This window comes from Ictidomys tridecemlineatus, chromosome 9 (assembly GCF_052094955.1).
Source record: "Ictidomys tridecemlineatus isolate mIctTri1 chromosome 9, mIctTri1.hap1, whole genome shotgun sequence".
NCBI classification, from domain to species: Eukaryota; Metazoa; Chordata; class Mammalia; order Rodentia; family Sciuridae; genus Ictidomys; species Ictidomys tridecemlineatus.
The window spans coordinates 8737750-8765326 of NC_135485.1; the positions used below are offsets into that span (position 1 = coordinate 8737750).

The 27577-nt window shown below is 46.2% G+C and overlaps 2 protein-coding genes across 2 annotated transcripts in view; both read right to left on the bottom strand.

The window, feature by feature from the left end:
- Positions 1-538: 538 nt before the first annotated feature.
- Positions 539-4214, bottom strand: Nkx3-2 (NK3 homeobox 2). The gene is made up of 2 exons (XM_005318962.3): positions 3711-4214; positions 539-2203 (listed from the first exon to the last, which is right to left on the bottom strand). The coding sequence occupies exons 1-2, from the start codon at positions 4174-4176 to the stop codon at positions 1668-1670; spliced, it is 1002 nt and encodes a 333-aa protein (XP_005319019.1). The 5' UTR covers positions 4177-4214; the 3' UTR covers positions 539-1667.
- A 21935-nt stretch (positions 4215-26149) lies between these two features.
- Bod1l1 (biorientation of chromosomes in cell division 1 like 1) overlaps positions 26150-27577 on the bottom strand; it is a 52981-nt gene continuing 51553 nt past the window's right edge. The window contains exon 26 of the mRNA XM_078021048.1: positions 26150-27531. Coding sequence (XP_077877174.1) covers positions 27414-27531 — 118 coding nt within the window. The 3' untranslated portion in view covers positions 26150-27413. The remainder of the gene's footprint in view (positions 27532-27577) is intronic.

The following is a 27577-nucleotide window of genomic DNA, read 5'->3' on the forward strand; positions in this document are numbered from 1 at the left end:
TGTCATTGAAGGAGCAGAAGCGCTTTGAAACACCATTGAGCACTATTTGCTCCCAGCAGAGAAAAATGCCCAAGGTGCTCCTTCCCTGGAGAATTGGTTCAGAATTTCAAGCTGGAGTGTTTACTAGCCCGTTTTGGGAATGAAATAAAAACTGGATCACTTAGGAGAAATGCTGCGAAAATCGAAAGCAAACAGGATAGCGGAGGACTCGAAAATGTCCCCAGATTAGAGAAGGGCATGGAAATTGGCTGTGGGTTCAACTATGCCCTGGAGAAAATAAGGATTCCTAGAATTGGCTAGGGGATTCCGTGGGATTCACCCGTGACTCCTACAACCCCCCCCCCCAAGTGGCGGTTCCCTGAGCTGTATGGGTTCAAGCCCTTCCTGCACGATGGGGGCCGCTCCTGGGGAGGCAAGACGTCCCCAGTCCAAGAGGAAAAAGAGTCTGGGAGCTCCAGCCACTTCCAACTCGCATTGTTGGTTCCCCCAAAGCCAAAGCCGCACCGAGAGTTTCAGAGAAAACAAGGCGTCAAGGAGGGCAAGTTAAACTAAAAGTTTATAAATAAAAAAAATACAGCGAATAGTTTCCAAACTTCACAAATCTTTTTAAAGATAATATTCTAGTTGAGTGCACAGTGCCCTTAAGGAGGCGAAAAGCGGCGAGGTTGACCAGACAGGTAGGATCACCTGTCTTAGGAAGAGGTGAGGAGTAAAAAGGGGAGTCCCGAGCCAGAGCGCAGAAGTCCCGAGGGGGTCTGGTAGAAACCAAGGGCCAAGCGGCTGGACTGCGGAGGACGCCATGGGAAGGCTGGCCGGGGATATTCACATTGAATACAAAAATAACCGTTATTTGATTACAAACAACTGAAAAGTGCTACAAGTCTTAACCTCCTTTGAAAAATAAAAAGAAATAAAGGCAAGTTTCTGCGAAAGGCAGCTCAGGGTGTGCTCTCCTCTCATTAGGGGCTCTCACGCACTCCCCATTTGGGCACGGCCCTGAACTTCGTTGGGAAAGGGAAAGTGTGGGGGCTTCCTGACCTGCCCCACGCTTAGAGGTTCTTTTTCTTACATTCAGCACCCTATAGGGCACCCCTGTCCGTGCTCTGGAGGGATGGGCGGAGGCCCCCAAAACCAAACCCTTCACAGTTCAAATCACCCCCTGGCCTGGGGCAGCCAGGCTTCCGCACTCCTTTGTCACAAATGCAATTTTCAAAAATAAGAGTTATGTAGATACACATAGATCGGTAGCATGGATACCATGAACTAGTGTGGCCTAGCGCACGAAGCTCTCGGCAGGCCTGAATTTCTGGGGATTCAGGCTTTGTGGTCTCCAGGAGTCCTCTCTGCTCCGGGGAAACACCGTCCCCCAGGGGAACACAATCCAAATCCGAATCCAAATCCACAGTCGTGGTAATAAATAGTGTCCCGGGGCTTACAGGCAGGTGAGGGGCAAGTAGGGCTCCTAGGCCATGGGGTGACTCTGTTCAAATTAGAAAAAAAGGCGCCCCCTCTGGGCTGACTTAGTTCAGGTCACACGTATTGATTGGCGGAGCCAGAGCTGGACTTGATCCTGCATTTGCCCCTTGGGTTGAGCGCCCCTGCACAGAGTACAACCTGCACAGAGGTCGGCGCTAGGGCGCAGGAATCACTGGGTGATTCCAGGCGGCTCACTGGGTGCCTGCAGCGGCGGCACACGTGGACAGCGCCCAGCCCGGGAGGCAGTAGTAAGGGTAATAGTAGGAGGGCTGAAGTGGCAGAAGCGAAGGTGGCCTCAGCACCTCGCCCGGCAAATACTGTCTCTGGTCGTCACGCACCAGCACCTTTACTGCCACCTTCTTGGCTGCGGGCGCCGAGGCCAGCAGGTCGGCGGCCATCTGCCGGCGCTTGGTCTTGTAGCGACGGTTCTGGAACCAAATCTTCACCTGAGTCTCGGTGAGCTTCAGTGACGCTGCCAGGTCAGCGCGTTCGGGCCCGGACAGGTAGCGCTGGTGGTTAAAACGACGTTCCAGCTCGAAGACTTGCGCGTGGGAGAAAGCGGCCCGGGAGCGCTTCTTTCGGGGTTTGGGCGCAGCGGGCTCTTCCTCCTCCTCTGCGCCGCCCGCCGGCCCGCCGCTGCCTCCGCCGCCCGCCCCGCTGCACAGCCCTGGCAAGCGGGCACCTCCGGGGCCAACACCGTCATCCTCGGCTCTCGGGCTGCGGTCGCCTGCAGACCCCGAAGGAAACAAAACAAGAGGCCGTTACATTGATGAGATTATGTGCGTGCACGAATATGCCACCATGAACCACACTATTATGCACTAGTAAAAAAATTCAACAAGAGAATGACAGAGTCGCCGAGTGAGTCTGAGTCTCAACTGCAGGGGCCACCCAGACTAGTTGGGGCCGGAAATACATTTTGATCCCACCAAAACGGAGGTGAAGTTCCGCAATCCGTGGGCTCCGGACCCATGTCTCAGAAGCCTATGCCATCCGCTTCTCGCATCTAGGCCTCTTCTGGTGAGGGTAAACCAATCAGCAACTGTGCCAGCGCTGTGTTTCCCGTGCATTCTGAGCTCCAGGTTCCGCTTAGTAACGTGTCCCCTTAGTAACGTGGGACGCTGGGCCTGAGCATCCCTGCAAGCCCTCGGCTCTCAGCAACGAGCCTTGGAGGTCTAGACTGCGTTTCTGTGTCCCTCCTCAAGGAGCCTTGGAGGTCTAGACTGCGTTTCTGTGTCCCTCCTCGGGCTCACCGCCTCCCCACACTCACACTCACAAATGTGTGTTGTCACAGCACACACGCATTGGCTACAGGTAAAGGGAATGTCGGGGGAACAGATCTTGGAACCAGAGGTAAGTGGACTGTTCTTCCCCGATTGCCTTGGATTGCAGCGCCAAGGCTTTAGGTGGGTTTTCCGACTCTCTTCCCGAGAAAATGAGAAGAGGGATTGAGTGGTGCAGCGAGGTGTCTTTCCCTGGCTCCAGTCCTAAGTTTCTTCTCCCGCTCTCCCTGGAGCACCCCAGTACAGTGGCCTACTGTGCTTGCCTGCTTTGAGCCAGGCTAGGCCTACAGTAGCTTGCACCGGGGTCAACTTCACACCAAAAAATGTTTCAGCTTCTGGCTGAGGAGTCTCCTCTCCTGGGTGCCTTAGTTCTGACCTCAGACTCACCCTCTTCCTTCAGGTGGCTACTGAGTTTGCTCCCAGCTCCTGCTCTCCCATCCCTAGGGTTGAAAAACTAAACCAGCCTCCCCCCCCCCCCAAAGCCTCTCTTTCTTTATGTCCTGGGCTCTGGCCCGCTTGGAGGTGTCCTTCACAATTTATTCGGATTAGGAAAAGGTTGAGTCGTGGGATATCCAGAGGTTAGGGTATTGGGCCACCGACAGATCACTGTCTACCTGAGGTCTCTGGTCCCCTTTTGCTGACTTTGAGGATTTGTGTACAGACACAGCTAAGGCACTGACGATGAACTCGGCCGAGCTCTCCCAGCGCAGAATGCAACTGTCCACTTCCAACCCGGTCCAGGGCACACTGCCTCGAGGAAGCAGGGCTTTGAGGAGTTCCTCAACCTCTGGGGGTTCCAGTTCCCAGAGGGTCAGGGAAGTCCTCGCCAATGTGCAGAACCTTGGGACCTGGCCAGAAGCTGAGCCCCCAGGCTCAGTTTGCCGCAGCAGGCCCACCCTACTCCCCACGGTGACCTCCTTGTTCAGCCCCCTTCCCCCGAAGCCAGCAGACCTGAAACGCTGGCTGACATCTCGCTGTCGCTCCGGCCCGCGGCTTCCTCCTCCAGGTCCTTGGCGGCGTGCAACTCACAGACCGGCTGGTCGAGGCCCAGGGTCCCCCCGGCCACGCCGGCCCCGCTGGCTGCCGGCACGTCCGCGCAGCGCCGCCTGTTCTCGTTGTCCTCGCTGAGAGCAGAGTCCGAGTCCCAGCCTCCCGGGGTCTCCGCAGTCTGCCCCGCAGCTGTTCTGGCCCGGGCAGGAGACGCTAGCAGTGAGTCCTCGGCGCCCCCCAGCGAACCCGCGTCCGTCTCCCCAAAGAGCCGCCAGCAACAGACAGCGGGCGCTGCGGCCACCGCCACCGCTGTGCTCCCAGGCGCCGAGCGCCCCTCCGGCACAGCCACCCCGCCGCGCTCCTCTTTCTTGTTGAGGATCGCCTGGATGGAGAAGGGCGTCAAGGTGTTGGCGCCGCGCACAGCCATCTGCGCCGCGGGCCGGAGCGGGCGGCCGGCCGGGCGGGCAGCTGGGGCGCGGGGCAGCTCCGAGCCAGACAGAGGACGCCAGCAACCCGAGCGCGAGTGAGCCGGGCGCGCCAGGCCCTCGCAGCCCACTACTGCGCAGCTCAGCAGCCCCCGCCTCCCTCTATCCAGGATCTGCTCCGACCCTCGCCCCCACCTCCGAGGCCCACCCCGCCTGGAGACCCCCGCCCCCCGAATCCAGCGCCAGACGCTCTCCTTTCCCCGCTCAGCTGGATTAGCTCTTCGCCTATCGCCCTTAGGGGCGGGCCAGGGTTTGCCCCCTCCGGGGAAGTTGGGGAGAATTGGTGGGGGCCCCTCCGCAGCTTCAGTCCCTAGTTCCTCCGGGGCGCACGGCCCAAGTCACTTTTCCTTAGCGCCTCCGTCTCTTCCCCGCCTGCAGGATCGCACTCCGGGTCGGTCCTCCCTCTTCCCCGCTGGGCTGGCTCTTCCGGAGCCCACCCCCCTGGCGCGGCGGCGGCGGCGGCGGCGGCGGCGGCGGCCTCTGGATTCCGAGAGGAGCGGGGCACCTTTTTACCCTCCGCCCCGGTTTTATCTGTTTCTTCTCTCCTTCCCCAGCGTTCCACCGAATCCCCCTCCCGCCCGGGTGTCATTCCTCAACGCTGAGTGACAGCTTCAGGTCACACCCCTTCGCTGGGCTGTCCGGAGCACTCCGGGCCGTCGATTGGCTGGCTCCTGCAGAGAGACGTTGACTGGAAGAGGCAAAACTGGGCACGTTGAGCTGCTATAGACAGAGTCGGATTTAACCTCTTCTCTCCTGAGCCTGGTCCTCGAAGCATCCCCCAGTAACGAGGAGGCTCACCCATCCCGAAACTCACTTTGGCAGATGTGACCACCTACTCCAGGGCTCTTATGGAACACTTTCAGTCAAAGTCTGCGGCGAAAATCCAAGATAATGCAGTTTCATAAATGACTCGGAGTTTCTGTTCTTTAGGAAGGATCCCAAAGTCGGGGGAAGAAAAGTATCCATAAAGTATCGCTGCTTCCTCTGTGCTAACGCTATTATCTGAAATAATCAGTTAAAATCGTTTTGGAAATATTTTCCTTTCCTTGTCGCCTTTGATTTGGTTTGACTTCTATGGAGGAATTGATTTTTAAAATCATATAGTTAGAGCTAAAGTCAGGCGGGAAATTGGAAGGCATCTTTGGGAGAGTTTCTGGAATTGTCCAGTCACTTCTCTGGGCAGTGAACACTGAATTTAATTGGAGCTTAAGTTTTACACCAGGAAGAGAAGAAAACCTTCCAATTTGTTCTTTAAATATTTTGTTACTTGTGAATTTAATAGAAACAGATAAGTGTTTGTTTGAAGGAATATCTGGGAATTACCATAGTAATGATCCAGAAGTGACAAAATTTAATGCTGTTTAAAAAATAAGAAACACATTGTTTTTGGAGTAGAAGAAGCCAAGTAAGAAACACAAATATTGTGGATATATTAAAACATGTTGTTTTGATTTTAAATAAAAACTTGTTCAAGAAACATTTTACTGTCTTCTACAAATTATACCAGAGGTTTAAGAACATCAAATACACAAACTTGAACCATTAAATACATTTAAATAACTGTGATTTAATGATTTGCTGGGATTTATGTTTTAATGCCATTAAAATAAAAATAAATTCCTGTTTATTTTTTTAATTGTCTTGTTCTGTTTTGCAGGAGGAGGTACATGTTCAAGGCATGGTTTTCAGACCCAGAATGAGGTTTCACATTATCTGGACTTCAGCATTTTATGCACATGATTTTTTTGCTTTGTTCAGAATCTGTCATGTACCTTGGAAAAAATTCCCATTTGAAGAGACCATTGCCATCTATAACTTTTTACAATTATGTCAGTTTTGAAGGAAAGGTCTTTAAATTTGATGTCAGGAATTTGCATAAAAGCCAGGGACACTCTTCACCTCAGGGAGAGAACATAACAGAATGCTTGCAACGTTTCTAGAGAAAGTGACCTTTCCCTCCCTACAAACTTTCCCCATTTAAAAAAAAAAAAAAAAACAAATTGCCACCCCTACTGCCCACTTTAGTCAGGGGTATAGGGAGTACAGAAAGTTACTGTTATTCTTTCGGAGCAGACGAGGTTGACGTAGGTTTCCAAGACGGTAGGAGACGGGCAGGTGTAGACTTTGTACCCCATGGCGTTGTGAGTTTGTGGGCTTTCGGACATACAGGCGGGCCGAGATGTTTGGAAGGTGAATGTCCGTCTAATAGATAAAATTGAGAGCTATATACTTACTGGAAAATAAGAACTACTATTTAGTTGACCCCCCCAAAAATCTTTTAAAAAAATCCATCAAATCTCGGTTGCCACAGATTTGGGAAGAGGTTTTCAAAGCATGAAAGATGCGTTCGGTGATCTTGAGTTGTAGGGGCATTTTGTGTGCCGGGAGTAGAAGAAAGTGCCTGCATTCCACGTCTCAGCCGCCGCGACAGAGGCTGCCGGTGTCATCCAAGGCAACTGCGGCGGTGAGTCGATCTTTAGGTTTGGTAAGTGATTGCAGGCAGGCCAGGGAAGTGGGTGTTTGCCCGGGAATAAATACACTGATCTGGAGCTATAACCAGAAGCTGCTCCTAAAAGGGGGTTAGGTGGAAATGAAAGGCTTTTGGGGACCAAGAGTGGAGGTAGTCGGATACACAGAGATACCCTGGGGTCTATCTACAGAGTCACAGAGTCGAGGCCGAGAGTGAGGTATGCGACTAGAGCTCAGGAAGTCAGCGCGCTTTTTAGGGCCGTAGATGCTGGGCACCGCCGAGCGTAAGAGCTGTTGCGCCGGGAATCCCGCTCCGAGCTCAAGGAAGGTGACTTCCTCCAGGAGCAGCTCTAAGCTCCGGGAACCCGCAGACGGCAGTGTTGCCTGCCGTTTTGTTAGCGCCGCGCTGCGGCCTGCGATGGCCAGGAGTCGGCGGAGCTGGGGAGCCGGGCTGGGCGGCCGGCGAGGCTTACAGGGGGCGTCCAGCTCGCTTGGCGCCCGCGCCTTCCTCCCGGGCCGAGCCCTCTCCTCGCCCCTGGCCCCGCTCTTCCCTAGTCTTCTCCTTCGCCTCCCTCTGCTTCCTCCTCCAGCGGCCTCCTCTCCTTCGAGTTCTTCCTCCTCCTTTGCTCCTCGGGTTCCCGCTCTGCAGTTCGGTTTCTGCGCGCCTCCTACGTGCTGCGCCCTCGGATCCTGGAGATGGCCCAGGCCTCGAGCGCCGCTGGGCGGTGACGCTTCCGCCTGCAGCGGTCAGAGAGTGGGATCAGGATGGGAAAGAGGTTGGGGCTGCCGAGCTGGGAAACCCGGCCTCCGGCGCGCGCTCAAGCTGCTGCGCACGCCTTCGCGCTCCAAGGAGCCTAAGTCCGCTGGGCATTTTCCTTCTGGGTCACAGTGCGACGCGTTCTTTCTGTCTGCCACCTGCATCCTCCCTTGGCCGCTTCGTTCAGGCAAATGGAGACCAATTTCTCCGCCACTAGCGTCCGCAGGGCGCGCATCGGGAGCTACCCGGTTCTGCAGGCCTTGCAGGTCTCACCACTCAGTGCCGGCCTCCTTGACTGATGTCACTTGTCTTCCTTAGTTTTCACTCCTTTAAAACGAGGGTTTGGATATGGTGCCCTGGCCGCTGCAGAGCTGCTCCAATAAGGGGGAGTGGCGGGGGGCTGGCTGTAGGCTTGCCAGAACTCCATCTAGGCAGAGGTCCTGCCCCGACTGTTTCGCCATCCCCAGACTCCTGCAGACTCTCCAATCAGCCGGAGCATCTCAGGCGTCAAGCCACACGCTGCTTTCCCGCCGGCAGACACCGGCTCCTGCGTTCCTAAAATTATCAGCCTACGGCTGGGTTTTCGGTGTACGTAGACCAGGTGTATTAGGGAGTCTGTAGGGAGAAGCGTCACTCTGACCCGCCACAGTAGTTTTTGACGGGCCAAGGTAAACAGTTACTGCTCGTCGACAATGCGCTAGAAGCCGAAGGCTACTCTGTTACTTCGTGTACACCAACCACCCTGGGGATGCAATGAGTAGGAAACATTATTCTCATTTTACAGACTTGGGAACTGTATGCGTAGACGGCGGAATCAGAATTCAAATCTAGCCTCATCTAATGTCAAATCGAGTCGAATTTCCCCCTCTAACCGGTTTTTCTCATTAACGTCCAGGTGTATTCTCATTAAGCGTTTTCCATCATCATTATTATCAGTTTCTAATTACTCGTTCATCAGAGAAAGAACTTTATTTGCATTTAAGGAAGTCAAAGAAAAAAACGAAGCAGGCAGATTAACCATTTTTTCCCCTATTTTGCGTATTTGAGAATAAAGCACTTTAAGGCCCGTGGATCGGAACCTAATTTCTCTTTAAGGAGAAACACACCATTTTATTTTAGTCAATAAACAAAACCATGCGTAGAGGGAGGCAGCCAAGTGATGGAAGCTCACTGGGTTCAGAGATCAGATTAAGTGTGTGAGTCCGAGATGTAGGGAAGCGACCTCAGGAAGACACTTTCCATTTGGAGTTTAGGTTTCTCGCTTGTAGAAAGCCAGGGTGGGAGATCCCCTCTAAAGGTACTAAAATCAAAGCACCGGCTCGGGAACCCTCCTGGTACGTGGAGAACGGGCGCCACCTAGCGGAAACTCCTTCGGGATGCATGGTGGACCGATATAGAGAAGTACCGAACCTAAGTAGAGGAGACAAAAAGAAGAGGTTGGTTCCCCAAAACAGAATATTTTTGCTCCCAGTTTTATGTTTCCACAGTCTTACGTGATCGGTTATATAATATCAGAGATGTTCGTTTTTGAAAACTCTCCCAGACACAGAATTACACTTAAGACTGAGCTCATTCAAGGGTAGGGGGAAGGGATTGGGGACAGGGTGCTCTTAGGTAGGAATCAGTTCCAACCCCGTGGGTGTTGTAGTGGGGCGAACCTAGAGACCTCTGGCCTCCTTTCTAATCCATCTTGGATTCATCTGTGCGAATCCCGCAGGCCTGCACAGCTGTGGGTGTTCACACCACTCTCCCTGGGTGATGATTTAGGGCACCTGCAGCTTCTGGTTTTATTGGCGCCATAGGGATTTTTTTTCAGACTAATTTATTCACAATACTAATGAGTTATTAACTCGAAATGGAGGAGTGTTCAGGCTCTACAAATCCCATCTTCTCCGCAGAGTATTATTTCTCATTTGGGTTGTCCATCAAAGGGTGGGTAGATGGAGATGCTATTTGGGCCACGGGGAGGGAACTCCCACGGGGAGCAGGTTTGAAACTATACAGAGAAAGGTGCTTTGTACTGTTGGTTGTGCTGAGTTTGAGACGATTCATTGTGTTTCTGTCCCTCAGAAACTATCCTGGGGCCTCCCTGTGTTATACCAGGGTCTTCTTGGCAAGTCACCCAGCTCATGCCTACTCTCAGGCACTGTGTCTGTGTGTGTGTGTGTGTGTGTGTGTGTGTGTGTGTGTGTGTGTTTAGGTTCAAGGCCTTGGAAAACCCTACCTCCGACAGCTAGCATTCTCGTCGGGGGAATGCCATCAACAAACAAGTGGAGAAACTTCAGATGGTGAAAAATGCTATGGAAAAATTAAAACAGTGATGTGATAGAGACAGTAAATACTTTGTATGTAGTCAGATTCAAAGCAGAAATAGATACCTTGAAAAGACTGAGGAAGTGATTTTTCAGAGAGAGGGGAAACTAACACGGAATATTCCGGTGGGAACAAGCTTATTGTGGTTTAGATGTGGTGTCCCCCAAAAGCTCATGTGTGAGACAATGCAAGAAGTTGGAGGAGAAATGATTGGGTGCTAGCCTTAACCTAATCAGTGAACTAATCCCTGATGGGATTAATGAGTGGTGGCTGGGGGAAGGTGGGGTGTGGCCAGAGGAAGTGGTTCATTGGGGTCTTGGCTATGGGGTATATATTTTGTATCTGGAGAGGAGTCTCTTTGCTTTCTGATCACCATATGAGCTGCTTCCCTTCACGTTCTTTCTCCTTGATGTTCTTTCTGCCTCACCTGGGATCCTGGAGGAATGGAGCTGGCCTTCTTTGGATTAAGACCTCTGAAACTGTGAGCCCTTAAACTTTTCCTCCTTTACAATTGTTCTGGTTGGGTCTTTTAGTCACAGCAGTGGAAAAGCTGACTAAAACAAATCTGTGATGGTCTGAATTTTTGCATCACCCAGTTCATATGTTGAAACTGTACCCCACAATTGATGCTGTCAGGATGTGGGGTCTTTGGAAGTTAATTCAGTCCTAAAGGTGGACCCCTCATGAATGGGATTAGGGCCCCTGTGAATAGAGACAGGAGAGTGTTTGTTCCTCTTTCGGTTAGTCTTTGTCTGTCTTTTTACCACATGAAGATGTAAGAAGGCATCTGTCCCCAAACACTGGATCTGTTGGCATGTTGATCTTGAATTTCCCAGCCTTCAGAGCTGTGAGAAATAAATGTCTGCCATGTAAGCTACCCCGTATGTGAGATCCTTGTTAGAGCAACCCTAACTGGTGAAAGCACTGTCCTAGTGTGCTCACAGACCCAACAGCATGCTCCTGTGGCCAGAGCACAGCGGAAGACAGGCAGAGAGCAGAGTGCTGGGATCTCAGAGCCACCGGACCAAGCAGGGTTCTGTAAGCCACGCAGGGAGTGTGAACTTCACTGTAGATATGATGGGAGGCCATAGGAAGATTTTAAGCAGAGGTAACTGAATCTGTCTTACATTTTGAAAAAGAAAACATTGGCTGTTCCATGGCAAAAAGTTGGTAGGGGCAATCAAAGGAGAACCAGAGAGACCAACTAGAAGCTTGGGCAAGAATCTGAGCCTGGGTCCGGCCGGTAGTTCTCCTGGAGATGCAGGCGACCAACAGATCTGGTATCTGTCAGTCTTCTTAATTTTTTTAAAAAATCATTGTAGAATATGCACAACAAAATTTACTATTTAAGTCATTTTAAAATACTCAGTTTAGGGCATTAAGATCCTCCACAGGGTTGTGACATCCTCACCACCATCCATCCCCAGAATGTTTTCACCTCATGAAACTGACAATCTGTCAAACAATAACTTCTCACTTCCACACCCCCACCCTCCATTCCACTTCCTCTGAATTGGCCTGCTCCGTGTACTCCAGGGGTAGAATCATACAATATTTTTTTGTGTGTGTGATTGGCTTATTCTAATTAGTATAATATTCTTAAGGTTCATATATATAGTAGAATGTGCCAGGATTGTCTCCTGTTAAAAGCTAAATAATGTTCTATTGTATTTTCTTTATCCAATCATCCATCCGTGGACATATGGGTGGCTCATACTTCTTGACTATCTAGAATAATGCTGCATTGAACATATGTGTATGCATATGTCTTCCAGATCCTGCTTCTAATTCTTTTGGATATAGACCCGGAAATGGAATTGCCAGATCATGTGATTATTTCATTTTTAATTTTTTTGAAGATCCTCCACTGTTTCCTGTAATGACTCCCAGCAATGAAGTAAAAGGATTCTAATTTCCCATATCCCTGCCAAACTTGTTATTTTCTGTTTTTGTGATAGTAGCTATCTGCTGCAGTCCGGCTGCAGCAAAATAACCGGGGGGTGACGAGCAACTTGTGTACATTGATACAGCAGGAGTGGGAGCCCTTTATTGTAGGACAGGAGGGGTATATATACATTCCATACAGCTTATCTTAATTAACATAAACTAGATACAGCAGTCAACCAATAAGAAATCTCCACACTTAATGGCTCGCTGGCGTTACTTCACAAACCACTCCCTCTGGCAAAATGCCAGGTGCCATCCTGACTTGTTTATAGACCCTAACAGCTATCCTGATGGGTGTTGAATTGTTTCGCATTTCCTTAATGATTGGCGATGTCAGAGCATCTGGTCTTGTGCTTATTGGCCACTTGTATATACCTTGGAGAGATGTCTAAGTGTTTTGCCTATTTTTAGTTGTGTTACTATTTTGTAGTTGAGTTTTAGGAGTTCTCCATATATTCTAGATATTTATCACTTTTCAAATGTATGATTTGCAAATTTTTTCTTCCATTCTGTGGATCTTGTATTCATAGTAGTTTTAGTCAGCTATATCATTGTTGTGACTGAAGGACGTGACCAGAACAACTGTAAAGGAGGAAAGGTTTGTTTAGGGGCTCGTAGTTTCAGAGGTCTCAACTCATAGACAGCCGGATTTACTCCTAAGTTTTCCAGGTGAAGCAGAACAACATGGCGGAATAGTGTGGCAGAAATAAGGTGATCACATGGTGATCAGAAGCAGAGAGAGTCATCTAAGATATTTCCTGGATTTGCACTTTGGGAACAGAAGTATCTAGAGGTAAAATGGTTCTGGAGGCTGAGGCAGGAAGATACAAATTGTCAGATACAAATATATACCCCAATGCCACACCCCAATTCCCACCTCCTCCAGCCACACCCTGCCACTTCAGTTACCACTCAGTTAATCCCTCCCAGGATATTAATTCACTGATTTGGTTAAGGCTCTTGTAACCCAATCATTTCTCCTATGATCCTCTGTATTAGCTCACATGTGAGCTTTTGTGGGACACCTCACATCCAAACCATAATAATAATTTTCTTTTTTGCAAGGGGAGGAGAGTGCTGGGATTTAATCCAGGGTTTCATAATACTAGGCAGGAGCTCTACCACTGAGCTCCAGTTTTAAAATTTTCAAGATAGGATCTTGTTAAATTGCCCAGGCTGGTTCTAAACTTGTGATCCTCCTGCCTCGGCCCCCCAAGTAGCTAGATTACAAGCCTGTGCCACTGCACCTGGCTTGTGTGTCACCATTCTTAAGAGACCCAGTGGTGGTATAGAGGGGAGGAAAAGTGAGTCATCTAAGATATTTCCTGGATTTGCACTTTGGGAACTGAATGTAATGGTTTGGGAATGAGGTATTCCCCCAAAGCTCCTGAGCTAATGCAGAAGTATCCAGAGGTAAAATGACTAGATTATACCATGTGTGGTGGCACAGGCCTGTCATACCAGTGGCTCTGGAGGCTGAGGCAGGAAGATTGCAAGTTCAAAGCCAGCCTCAGCAACTGTGAGGTGCAAAGCAACAATTTTATTTTGCAAAATAAAATACAAAAAAGGGCTGGGGATGTGATTCAGTGGTTGAGTGCTTCTGAGTTCAATCCCCCCACTCCAAAAAAGAAATGATTAGCTGACGAGAGCTAATCAGTCCATCCTGGTTGAAATGTACTAACTGGGTGATAACCGCGGGCAGGTGGAGCTTGGAGGAGGAGCTTGGTTGCTGGGGTTGCGCCTGGAGGATTATTTGTCTTGTCCCCTGCCCCCATCTCCTCCTGTTCTTGGCCTCCTCCACACTTGTTGGCCATGATGTTCTGCGTCACCTCAGGTTGGCTGAGTGAGGACTGAACCTCTAAAACCAGGAGCCAAAAATGGTTTTTCCTTCCACTGAGTTATTCTTGTCAGGTATCTTGTTCGTAGGGATGAAAACTAGGTAACACACTGAGTGAGTCGCGATGCCGTCCATGTAGGTGGAAAAGACCTGGTGGGGAGAGGGAAGGAGGAAGTTGTTCTCTTTTGGAGGTATTATATCTGAGGTGGTTATTAAAGATCCATGTCAAGCAGACTGACTGATAACCCGCAGAATAGGAGAAAATACTTATAAATCATTATTGGTAAAGGAATAATGTGTGAGGTGTGAAGTAAGCAGTGAAGGTGGCATTTCTTTTTTTTTTAATAGTTATTTTTTTAGTTGCAGGTGGACACAATATCTTTATTTCATTTTTATGTGGTGCTGAGGATCCAACCCAGTGCCTCATGCATGCTAGGTGAGTGTTCTGCCTCTGAGCCACAACCCCAGCCCCTAAAGATGGCATTTCAAGATGTCAAGCCAGGGACAGAAATTTGGGAGCTATCAGCTGAAAGGCAGACCTGGATGGTCCTGTAGGAGAGACTGGGCTGATCCTAGAGAACTCCAGCTGCAGCCACTTGGGCCCCTCAACATCTGCAGACCCAATCACTGAGGGAGAGTTGCCAGAGACGGAGGAGTCCCCAGTTCAGTAGGACAAACCAGGAGAAGTTGGCACTTGAAACCAGGAGAAAAAAAATGTCACACATAAGGAAGTGGTGAACTGTAAAGTGTGCTGCAGTTTCACAATATGAGACAGAGGTATGGCCCTTGCATTTAGCAACACGGATGTCATCGGTCACGTTACAGGATCATTTTGCAGGGTGACGGAAAGAGAGCAGATTGGAATGCATGGAGCACATGTCAGGGGGAGGAGGTGGAGCTGATGGATAGGGGTCACCCTGTAAAGAAGTTTGATGTGGAGGAAGCAGAGCAATGAGGCAGAAGATGGAGGGGATCCTACATCCAAAGATCATTTTTGGGTAGAAGACAGTAGGGTAAGTGCATATCCTCTCGTAAGCACCCAGCAGAGAGCCAGGACAGAGGAGGAAACTGCAGTGGTGTGAGAGGTTTGGCCTCCAGTCTGGGGAGACAGTCCAGTGCCTACCAACTGGTAATTGAGGTGTCAGAGAGTGCAGTAATAACAGGGCTGGCTGGCATTCACTGAGTGCTGACCAAGGGCTTTAGGCACATTAAATTCTCTTTCCAATTATCTCAAGGAATATGAGGTCAGCTGAGCCATAGTACAAAATGTTCTTTTGTACATTGGGAAAGGACTAGACTGGGGAAGCACGGTATGCATAGCTGAACACGATTGAGGGTGCATTCAAGCTTCACTTCCATGAATCAAAAGCGTGAGCAGATAGCACAGGTGTGTGCTTTTCTCCAGTAAAGATGCCTCCACCCCTGTGGTGACAGGTGAGTTTTGCAAGGTTGAGGCACTGCTGGGCCTTAACAGAACCAGACCAGTAGGGATTTAAAACCTTAAAACCGTTGGACAGGGCGGAGGGTTTATTGTCATGGCTCCTTGGGATCCGAGGTGGATCTGAGCAGAATATAATGACACGAGGAGGGGATTGAGAAAAAGTAGGTCCAAGGGATTAGAAGTCCTGGAACAGTATAAAAACCAACAAAAATAACAAAAGAACCAACCAAACAAAGCAACAGAACTCGCTAGAACATGAACACCAGGGAGAAAAGTGGGAAGGAAGGTGTTCAGAGATGCTCGGGACTTCGGTGACACTGAAGACAATGGTTGACACAATGAGCAGAGAAACTGATTCCCGAAGGTGCACCTCTCCTGCCTCTCGACTCCTACCCCAGCCAGGCGATGCTCTGGTGCTTATGTGCTCATTTTACAACCTGGGCTCCTGCTTGTGCTACCCACGAGCTGTCCATCTTGTTGCTCATGTGGGAATCTCTGATTCGCAAGGTCTGGCTAAGAACCTGGGCAGGAGCATGTGGCAGGATGTGCAGTGCTGTAAGGGGTGACATTGTAAAAAGGCTCTGTCCTCTACCTCAGGCTGATCTCACCTATTTGCTTAGCTCAGGGTCCTTCTGAGACTCCCCGACCCTTCCTTACTGTAACCCTTCCTTGAGCACACCCAGAGCTGCCGAGTGAGCTGCAGTGTGCCCAACCTGGGCATCTTGCCTTTCAGCAGGTCGACCAGTGAGGCAGTTGCCGGCCACTACACGATGACAAAAAAAGATCCTTAATTCACAAGTGGAGCTTTTATAGAGTAACATGCCCTAAATTGCAGTCTTTGCACACCAACTTTCTACATTTTTGCCACCTGTATGTATCCACCTATCATCACAATGTATTTAATACCTTTATTTAAATGAATTTTTTTTAATGGTACAGAGGATCAAATCCAGGGGCACTTTATCAATGAGCTATATCCCAAGTGCTTTTTACTTTATTTTTAAAATTTTGAGGCAGGGTCTGGCTGAATTGCTGAGACTGGCCTTGAACTTGCCATCTTCCACCTTCAGCCCTGTTTTGCCCTGAGTGGCTGAGATCACAAGTGTGAGCTACCACATTGGTATGACTCATGTTTTGAAACTGTGAAAAAACTTGTTTTTGAAAGAACCTCTGTATAAATTATGTGTAGACAATATAAATATGTTTATAAATATACAAATAAGTGGAACATTAGTAACCTTTTGCCATCTATAATCTTACCTATGTATTTTGCAGACAGAGCCATGTTTAGGAACTAGAGCCATGTTTAGGAACTCTAGCTAGATGCGGCAGGATGAGGTTGGCTCTCTGTTGTGAGGACACATTGACAAGGGCCAAAAGAGAGATTACAGCATGCTAATGCCACCTAGGACTTTCTGGTTTAATCAGGAAGACTAAAGGGAATGGACCCCACAGAAAGGCAAATAAATCCACCAAGAGGTATACCAGAATGTTCATAGCCATTATTATATATATATATGTGTATATATATATATATATATATATGTGTATATATATGTGTGTGTGTATATGTATGTGTGTGTATATATATATGTGTGTATATATGTGTATATATATGTATGTATATATGTATGTATATATATACGTATGTATATATATGTATATATATATATAGCAGCCATATGGATGAATCTCATAAACTCAGTGTTTTGAATGACTCACTGTAGTGTCCCTAGTGCGTGGAATGGTCCTGGAACGTGGTAGACTTGTAGAAAGTATTCACTGAACACAACCCTGTGAGATGAGCAGGGCAGGCATCAGAATTTCTCTTTCTAGATGAGGAAACGGAGACAGCGAAGCCTAGTAATTTGTTCTGGGTCACTCAGAACACGGCTGCTCCCTAGGATGAGTGCTCCAACAGCCTGCTCCGCAGGACGTGTGCTGGCTCACCATCACTCCAAGTTGCATAGTGGTTACTTTAGCCTTTTAGCACAAATAACATATTTTAGTTTCTTATGTTGGTGTTAAATCATCTTCTGAGACCTAACTTGGAGATGTTTGTTTCCATTATGGGATGTTTTGGACTGGGTTCTGAAAGGGAAAGGGCCGGAGGGCTGTGGTTCCAGTGAAAGGGGCTTAAGGTAGGGGAGAAAGCTCTCTGGAGAGATTTATGTCAAGGAATTACAGCAAATGCTGTCATTCTGTCTGAATAAGTGTGGCTAGAAACAGGAAGGGGAAAACAGGATATTGTGGTAGCGAGCCGGCTTAATGGAATGTCAGAAGAACAGATGGGACGCGATGTCCTGGGAACTGTCAAAGGAAGTAGTTTGAGGAGGCTTCAGAGGGATCCCTGCACAAAGGCAGGTGAACTAGGGATGGAGACATGTGTTTCCTGTAAATTCCAAGTGGGTTGTTAGTGAAGCATTAAAAAGACGAGCAGAGGCACCTTTTCTTCAAGTCACCTCTAGAATAAACCCATGTTCAGGTCAGAAGGAAGCGGGGGCCCAGAGTGAAGGGAGGCATATGTATCCAGGCATGGCTTTTGCTGAAAGGATAGATGTACTTTTTAAGAATCTAAAGTGATCAATTACATCCTTTTAAACTCTTACAGTGTTTACTGGGGAATTTTTTTGTTTTTGAAGGGTCAGAGGACCCCAAATGACAGAGGTGAAATTAACAATATTTGAGGTTTTTGGTTGAAAGAAGTTTCAGTTTGACTATTTAGATCAAGACTTTTGGAAGATCAACAAATTGGTTTCCACAAACAAAAAAAAAAAGTTCTATCTGTTGATAGTAAACTTGTTTTGAAAAGGTGCCATTTTATAACAAGATCATGGCATTTGCAGGGAAATGGATGGCATTAGAGCAGATTATGCTAAGTGAAGTTAGCCAATCCCTAAAAAACAAAGGGTGAATGTCTTCTCTGATATAAGGGGGTGACTCAAAATGGGGTAGGGAGGAAGAGCATGAGAAGAAAATTACCTCTAGATAGGGAAGAGAGGTGGGAGGGAAAGGGAGGGAGAAAGGGAATTGCACAGAAGATGGAAGGAGACCCTCATTGTTATACAGAATACATGTATATGATATAGGGGGAAAAAATAAAAGAAGCGTGTCACATTTGATTGGGTAGAGAGAAGTGATGGGAGGGGAGGGGAGGGGGGAGGGAGGGGGGATGGGGAGGATAGGAAGGAGAGCAAAATAAAATAGACACTAGTATTGCTGTATGTATATACGTGACTGCATGACCAATGTGATTCTGCAACCTGCACACTCAGAAAAATGAGAAATTAGACCCCATCTGATTCAAATGTATGATATGTCAAGATCATTGTACTGTCAGGTGTAACTAATAAAACAAAACCAAACAAAAAGAATAAAATAGCAATAGTGAACAAATCAAGATGTTTTATAAATAATTTTATTGTAATACGACAGGAAGTCAAGATTAAAAGTCCAAGTAAAAAATAAAAATATATATATATTCTAAAAAAAAAAAAAAGAAAGAAAAGGTACCATTTAAAAAAAGGATCCTGCTGGTGGTCACAGGGGAATGCATTCATTAAAAACTGACTCAGCCTGATCCTTTAGGTAATGGAAACAGAAAATGAGAACATAAAATTTCTTCAAAGAATCTGAAAAATTGTGCTTAGTTTCCACTTTGGATAGTATGTCACACTAGGAATCTATAAAGGCCCTCCTGCAGGGTGACTCCCAAGTGCCAGGTTAACTGCTTGTTTGGTCAGCCTGAAGAGCACTGCTGAGCTTATCAGGGATGAAGGGAAACCCAGTGGCCATAGTGGTTCTTGTTTATTGAAGTTTAAATATCTAGAGGAGGTGAGATGGATGTAAGGGGTCAGAATGTGACTCATGCCAATTATGAAGCTATTATCCTTGCTTCCAAGTCCATCTTTCTTCCTATATTCTGTTTTTCAGTGGCAGTTCAGGGTCTCTGGGTCCTTATGAAGGGTTTCTCCAGAGAAACGGAATGAATTGGATGTACATAGAGAGATGAGAGTTGCTACACGAGGGCATTAGCTCATGTGGTGCTGAAGGCTGAGTCCCTTGACAGCCTGTGATGCAGGCTGAGGACCCAGGGATGGTAGCAAGGCTCAGTCCAGATCCAAAGGCTTCAGAACTAGGAAGGCCTGAGAACCTAGGGGGCTACTGGTGCAAGTCCCGGAGTCCAGAGACCAGGGAGCCAAGCACAAGAGATCACCTACCAGCTTGTGGAAATCAATAGAGATAGCCACCTTTTCTGTTTTTATCCTCTACCCCAGTTAACTGGAGGGTGCCTTGCTCAGATGGAGGGTGGATTTTCCCCACCTAGTCCACTCAGACTGACATGCAAAACTCTTCTTAGATATACCTGAAAAGAATGCTTTGCCAAGTTTCAAAGTTTTGCTTAATTCCGTGAAATTGTAGTACCACTGGTTATCCGTGACGATTTGGGCTCCCTCACATGTTGAAGTCTGAGCATTAGAGAAGCACGCCAAAGGAAGCGTATAAAGCAGGGTTTATTTAAAAAGGTGAAACATATACTTCTCCTGGGAAGGAAAAGGGGGCCTGTTGAGATGGGCAAAATATGATGTCTGCAGTCAAGGGGAGAGATAAAGAATGACCACGTGCTTTTGCCCTTTTCAACGTTTTATTCACTCAAATCACTCAATACAAATTCACTCTATAGGTTCATAATCAAGGAATGACAATCCTTAATGCTGGGCATTGCAATAAACATGATCAATTCAAAGCAAATGATCCTAAGTTAGGGTCCTAGGAGCCATGGACTTTGACCACAGGACACGGTAATACTAAGCACTGCAAACACTCTTAATCATGACAGACGTTTTGCAGACATTCCCTCTGCATGCTAAGTTTAATTGCTAGATTTAAAGTCTTAAGTCTCAGGTCTCAAGTCCAGCAGATGCACACTCACTCGGACCACAGTGATCAGATCAGCAATGGCTGGAGGCTGCTTCTGGAGTGAGTTGATGGCTAGTTGAGGAGATGGTCATAAGGAGACACTGCTGTTCTCACCACAGTCAAGAGGCTGCTGTAAAGTTTGAGAGTGGTGAGGATGATGCAGAGGATCAAGCAGATGATAAGTGTTGGGATGTCAGTCCAGGTCCTCTTCAGGCTCTCCGGCATGTGGGCATCAGTGTCGGCTGGCTGAGTGTCTGTTCATTTGTTCCATTATTTATACTAAATTTTGGGAGCTTCTCCTCATCCTTTGGGTCCCTTTTACATCTTAGAAAGGACGTATGGTCTGGTAGTCTCCACCCTGATACCCTTCCGGCTCTTGTCAGGGTTGTGGAAAGTGACTGACTTTTATCAGGCTATGCCTGATTGACATATTGGAGGGCTCTGTGGCTTGCCTGGCGAGACTGCAGGTTTATCTTAAGATGGAGTTTTAAAAAGGAGTTGCTTAGGCTAAGGCCTAGGGCCATCCTTACAGGACCACAGCTGGTATCCTGGTATCCCAAGAAGTGTGAGTGTTCTGCCTTTTTATAGGTCTTAGGCTTCCTTTGCTCTCCTGCCTCTTCCCCTTATTTCTCTCCTTCCTGCATACGTGACTAGGCTCAGAAATGCTTGCTGGGGTGGCCAAAAGGTGAGAAACAGGTGGGCTGAAGGGGAAAGGCAGGATGGAGCAGCCCAGGACACAGTTAATCAACAACCTGGGACAGGTTACCTTAGCAACAGGTTGGAGCAGGGGCAGGTTCTTGATAAGGGTGGAGGAAGGGATTAACATTTCAAACCCTCAGGGGACAGTCTCCAACTTCCAGGACTCAACTCAAAACTGGCCTCCTTGATCCGACCTGACTCAACTTACCTATTTATGTTGACCGCCTATCTAATTCTGGCTTCAGTTGCACCTCATCAACCACCATGGGTCCAGCTGTCCTCAACTTGGCCCCCGCGTGCATCTCCTTAACCCAGAGTTGATGTACAGAGGAAGATGACAGTGGGCCTCAGAATCACCTCACATGACGTAGCCAAGTGCACTAATCCCTCCCCAAGAAGAGGAGGTGCAGCCCTGAGGTGATGTTCGCTCAGCTCTTCTGATGTCCCATCACTTAAATACTGCGATGTCAAATTAATAAAACTGAAATATTGATATGAAGCCAATAAATCTTATGTTACATGTAAAAGTACCAGGAGAGGAATGGAAACAAAGATATTTGCTTAATAGATGTGTAATACACTGACACAAATGAATTCTTAACAAACTAGGAAGAAAATACTCAGACGACGTAGTCCTCATTTCTGTAGCCCTTCGTGTTCTCCTAGGAGCAATGGACCCTGACCACAGGACATGGTAATACTGGACATGCCCTAAGAGATCTCCTGTATTCCAGACCTACTCTTCCTCACGTCCACTGTGGAGAAGCAGCCCAACTTCCCCTTGGTAGTCTGGATCAATCACCCAACCAGCACACCTCCAACTTGGTCATGCTGGTCATCTTTTGATCCGTGATTCAAAAAACAAACCAAACTGTTGGTGTGCTTCCTTACTTCCCAAGCTGTAACATGAAATATGGAGTCTCTGCTCCAGTGGTGAGCCAGTACTGAGAAATTTGGCCTGATACCGCTTTATGTTCCTCCCACCACCATAATCCTACACCATTAATACCCATTTCTACACATTGTAGGTCTGCCAGGACTCAAATCTAGTTATAAGTTTGGAAGCGAAGAAGGGTGTTGGGTGGGTCCTGAGGAGAATCAACATTGCCATGTCTGGCAGTTGGCGGGGTGGGGTGGGGTGGGCATTACCATGGTCTTAAGCAACGTAGTACTTGTCAAAACTGCTCAATATCATGAAAATACAAATCAAAACCATAATAAAATATCCTCTCATTCTGGTTAGAATGGTGATTATCAAAGAGAAAAAAATAATAGATGCTGGCAAGTATGCAGAGAAGGGGGAGGTTTTAGAAACTGTTGGTGGAAATATAAATCAGTGTGGCACTGTGGAAAACAGCAGGAGATTCTTCAAAAAACTTCCAAAAATAGAACTGCCATATGATCCAGCAATCCCACTGTTGGGTATACGTTGAAAGGAAATGAAATTGTATCAAGCAGACACTCTTGTTTGTCTTGTAGCACTGCTCACAATAGCCACGATAGGGGATCTATCAAGATGTCCTTGCATGGGAAAAATGATTAGATAAGGCAAATATGGTGTGCATGCACAATGGAATATTATTCAGCCATAAGGAGAATGACATCTGTGACAACATGGGTGGGCTTTATGCTAAGTGAAATAACTCCAACACACACAGACCAATCATTTATGATCTCATTTGTAGGTAGGTGCCCAGAAGTGGACAGTGCAATGGGGATCACCAGTGGCTTGAGGGTGAAGGTGTGGGGAGATGACTGTCCAAGGCTATGAATTTCCAGTTGTAGGATGAATGAGTCCTGGAGATCTACTGTTCACATGGTGACTATAGTTAATATTATTGTAATCTGTACACATATATTATCTGAGTGTAGATGTTAGCTGTTTCCACCACACAGACACAAAATGGTAACTCCATGAGATGATAGATGTGTTAATTAGCTTGGTTTAGGACATTTTGCAATGTTTACTATGTATTATCATCACATCATACACCTCAAATACATATAATTTTTTATTTATCAATTATGCCTCTCTAAATTATATCATTTTTTTTCCTGGGGGCAGGGAATAAAGTGGCTAGACGGTCAGGGAACAGGGGATTTCCTCAAGCAGCAGCCAACCTTGTCCTGCTATTGTGTCTTTAGTGTGCCTTATCCTTAGTGTGCCTTTTCATGTCTCACACTGTATGTGAGAACCATGACTTGAGTAAGTTTTGAAAGCTCTGCCTTACAGAAATTTCACAGAAATGTTCATAAAATTGTTAGCCTGAGAGCAAGGCAATGACCCAGCCACAGGTGAATGGCTCAGTCTATAAGGTGTGTATGTGGAGTACTATGTGGCAGTAAAAATAATCTATCTGGAGCTATATATAATGAACAGATTAATTTCAAAATATAATATAGAAGAAAAAAGCAAATATTAAATCATTTGTATAAACTGACTATATAAAGCACAATGCAAAACTTCATGTTTGGAGATGTATACATATGTAGTAAACTGACAAATGCTAATAAAAAACCCCCTGTATTTAGAATGATGGTGGCATTGTGGGGAAGATGAGTAACATGACCGGATGGGGAATGGGTGTGTCAGAAGTTTCATGGTGTTGGTATGTTCTGTCTTAAGCTGAAGGGTAGTAAGTGGGATTTCTTTTTTCTTTTTAGTAAGTGGGATTTCTAACAATATATAATATTTATCTTTTGGATATTTCATAAAATTATACGTTATTTTAAAAAACAATACAGAAGGGTAGATATGTTAAATCCCCTATTGTAAAAGAAATCTATCTACATATTATACTAATTCAGAGACACAACTCTAGAATAACTGTCACTTATTCAAAGGTGTTTTAGAATTGCTGTGGAGCAGGTGGCAGTCACCACATGGTGAACCATGTGGTTCACCATGTTTGCCGTGATGTATGAACTTGTTCAAAATTATTCATACTGATGTCAATTTAAAAGGCATCATGAGTTCTACATAATTTGATTTAAAAAACCAGTTAAAAGAGTGTACTGGGATGATGCTAGGCATGGTGGTTCCCGCCTGAGATCCCTGTAACTTGGGAGGCTGAAAAAGGAAGATTGCAAGTCTGAGGCCAGCCTCAGCAACTTAGCAAAACCCTGTCTCAAAATTCAAAATAATTAATGAAAAGGGCGAGGATGAAGCTTCATGGTAAAGCACCCCTGGGCCAATCCCTAGCAAAAACAGCAACAAAGTCCATTGTAGTTTGGCACCAAAACAAAATTACTGCACACTCAAAAGCACAGATATCCAACCCTCCCCAATTCCTGGTCTTCTACTGGTCTACCTTCTCCTCATTTCTTCCCATTTCTTTCTTTCTTTTCTTTTTTTTTTGTAGTTATAAATGGACAGAATGCCTTTATTTGTTTATATCTTTTACATGGTGCTGAGGACAGAATCCAGTGCCTCACACATGCTAGGCAAGCACTCTGCCACTGAGCTATGGCCCCAACCTGATTTTTTTTTTTTTTTTTTGTATGTGTGTGATGCTGAAGTTGGAACCCACGGCCTTGTGCACGTGAGGCAAGCACTCTACCAACTGAGCTATATCCCCAGCCCCCATGATTTCTTAATGAGTCAATGTACACAAGTTTTGAGTGTGAAAGTACATCTCTTAGGAGGGGTTTGCTACCTAGTTATTACTATCTGTAGAGTTCTCCTCCAGGTTTCTGAAAGGTTGACTTGGTGTGACTTGGTGGTATACATGGCACTCATGGTCTTCAGTCTATCCTGCTCTTCAGCTTCCACGATGCTCTCTTCTCCAAGTTCCAACCTTGTTTGAAACTCTATACCTATAAAACAAACATCCCCCACCCATCTTGTCTGTCAGGAGTTAATCCTGTGTCCTAACTTCTCTCAAAAGGTGATTTTCTCTCCCTTGCCATTTTCTGTGACCAGACACCAATCTCTGCTGCCCAGTTCTTTGCTTCTGTGGCTGTCATCCCTTGACACTTGGGTTCATATTTATTCCTAGTGTTGGGCACAGGGCTCAATAAATATGCATCTTTATAGGACAGCACTTTCAGTGAGAAAACTGTGGTCTAAAGCCATTTTCTATTTTATTCCTGATAAAGTGTTCCTGTCACTGAAATATGAAAAAAATCTTGTTCTTGATTTAGTTACACAAAGATGCAGTGGTAATTTTAGAAAAATGTAAGGTATTCTTGAGCTTAGGAGGAATAATAAATTATAAAAAATAAAAAAAAAAAAACAAAAATAAGAAAGTAAACTCCTTCAGCATTTCTTCCCATTAGAATCATCTCCCCTTATCTCCCATCAGTTAGGTTTTACAAGTTGGAGAGGTGCTGGGGGCAAGCACCTACCTGACCATGGTCCTAGGTCAGTGAGCATGCTGTGGAGGTAGAAGGATCAATGCCTCCCTCCCAGGGGTAGCAGACAAACCCTCTGGGCTGTGCTAGAGACAAGAAACAGCTCAGGCTCAGCTTTGCCATCAGCTCACTGTGAGACCTGGCGGAGAAGGGGAGTGTTACTTGCTGGTCATTCTGAATTGGGGTGGATGTAGTGAGCCTAGTAGGTTCTAGAATTTAACTCCAGTGGTATAAACCTGAGAAAATGGCCTTTCTCTGGGAATGGGAGGATGATTGTGTCCATTACCAAGTGAAGAGGAATTAGCCACCTTGCCCTGGGTTGTGGGATGGTCTTCTACCTTCAGTATGTCTCACTGGATTGTGGCAGCTTTGTCTCAGCTCTGTGATTGAGGAAAGCAGATGGCTAGGGTCCAGTGTGCCCATTGAGAAGTAGTGAGGCAGTGGCAGTGGTGATGTCAGGAAAATGACAAATATGGAGAGATGTTTCTCAGTGGGTTAGTGGGGGAACTCTAGGTTTGTCCCATGAACTGTAGGTGGTTTCACATTCCTGACCTGTTTTTTTCCTAAATGCTAGCAGTATCAAAACATCATGTCAACCAAGAATTGCCCCCACACATTCCCAAGGACCCTATGGGAGGGACCTGCTCTCTACTCAGGTTCAGAACCACTGGAAGCTGAGTGGTCTAGCTGACTTCCCCACTTGGAAATTCTTCATGCAGTTCTATTTAGTTTTGATTTAATTATGAGGCAGCCTTTCCTCAAAAACCAACTACTGAGTACCAACAAGGTCATGCCCCACAACAGGCATCTCTAAACTGAGGACAGTTTCATACTGAGAATATATTTTCAAGTCTGCACTTCTACTAAGCAATCTAAAAGTGAGCAGTGCAAAGACTGTACAGGACTGAGAGCCTTGGAACCTAGGCAGACTTCTAACCTTGGCTGACTTTAAGACAATTCACTAGATTTTTGAGATTTGGTTAAAATTCTCCCATATAAATAAAAATGAGAAAGTCTCATGTTTCTAGTCTGAAGATTCCTTCTAGGTCTAAAATTCAATTCTATCAGCCATTACTGACTCATCTTTGAATATGAAAATTCCAATTACTTGTAGAGAAGACATGGTTTGCACAAGAAAAAAAAATTCAGACACAGGAAGAAAAATTCTTACCACTCAAGTTTTAGGGAAACATTTTATAATTTATATATAAAATCTCAGTAAGAAACCATGTAAAATGACAGAAATATCCACCTTACATTAAGCCAAAAAACAAAACAAAAAAAATAAGAAAAATCCACACATACTGAATGTAAATTTTAATTATAAAATAAGAATATGAACAAAACATTTTAAAATAATCTCAATTATTTGGCAACTCATCACATCATTGCAAGAGACAAATTTGACCTTAAGAAAAGTTTATGAAAAACTTAAATTGGACAGTTTGTTCATATGGGAGTTAAAACATGTTTAAAAAAGAATCTGGCAATAAAACCAGTTTCTATCCTGAAATAATTGTATATAAAACATAAAATCCTGAAGCTGAATAGATAGGAGTGATCTAACATTCAACGCATTTCTCGTCACTGAAAAAGATAGGGAAAGAATATTGGTAGAAGCTTTGGGCAGCGGGAGAGTGGAATGGACACCCAGAGGACCCCACTGCAGGAGTTGGGGGGGCATGTCACTTCACCTGACCCAGGATCTCCAGCGTCAGCGGGGCTGGTGGTAAAATCACAGATGCAAATATAATCTAAAAACAAGTTAGGTTCTTAAAAACAGTCACGACTGTGAAAAGAAAAGCAGTGGAGACCCTTCTTCAGCTCAGCTACTTTACTTGGATACATGCGAGCGCCTGTGTTTCCTGCCAGGTCAGGTTCACACAGTCACAGGGCAGGCAGAGTCCTAAAAATTTTCTACTAATGACTGCATAGCATTTAAAACCCTTTTTTTATTAAAAAAAAATAATAAAATAAAATAAACAGATATAGTAAAGTTCACGGATAAGTTTTCTCTGTAAAATAAATAAAGTGTTCATTGATTAGCATCATACATAGAGTAAAATACAACCTATTTTTACATGTTCATATACTATACACAGATCACCAGTAGGCAGCCTGGTGTCTGATGGCTGGAAGGGTTTGCATTAGTGATGTGTCACATTGGGAAATCCCAATTTTGAATGTTAAAATATACAACTCCTTTGTTTTGAGTTCAGATACAAAGTAAACTTACTTTCCTTTATCTGAAATAAATGTACATAATATCTTCTATGAACAATAGTTTATAAAGCTGTTTAAAACATAACAAGAAAAAGCTTGCACCTAGGAACTTATAGCACATGCATATCCTTTTCTTGGTTGGGGGAAAAAAAGCCTTCGGCCCACAAGGATGATCATCACCTCTCCACTGTGCTCCTCAAGCCGCCAGGGGAGGGTCAGGTTACCGCTTCGCCTTTTTCACAGGAGCTTCTTCTACTCTTTGCTGGCCTCTTGTCCGGGCCCCAGGAGGACTGACTTCTCTCTTGCGTTTAGTAGAAGGGGAGAGCTGTGTCTTTGATCTGCATTAAATAAAAGTTAAGGCAATAGTGAGTTAAAAGCACTACT

Coding starts and splice junctions, on each gene's coding strand:
- Nkx3-2 (XM_005318962.3), bottom strand. CDS start 4,176: ATGGCTGTGCGCGGCGCCAACACCTTGACGCCCTTCTCCATCCAGGCG. Junction 2,204..3,710: donor GATGTCAGCCAGCGTTTCAG/GTCTGCTGGCTT, acceptor CGGGGTCTGCAG/GCGACCGCAGCCCGAGAGCC.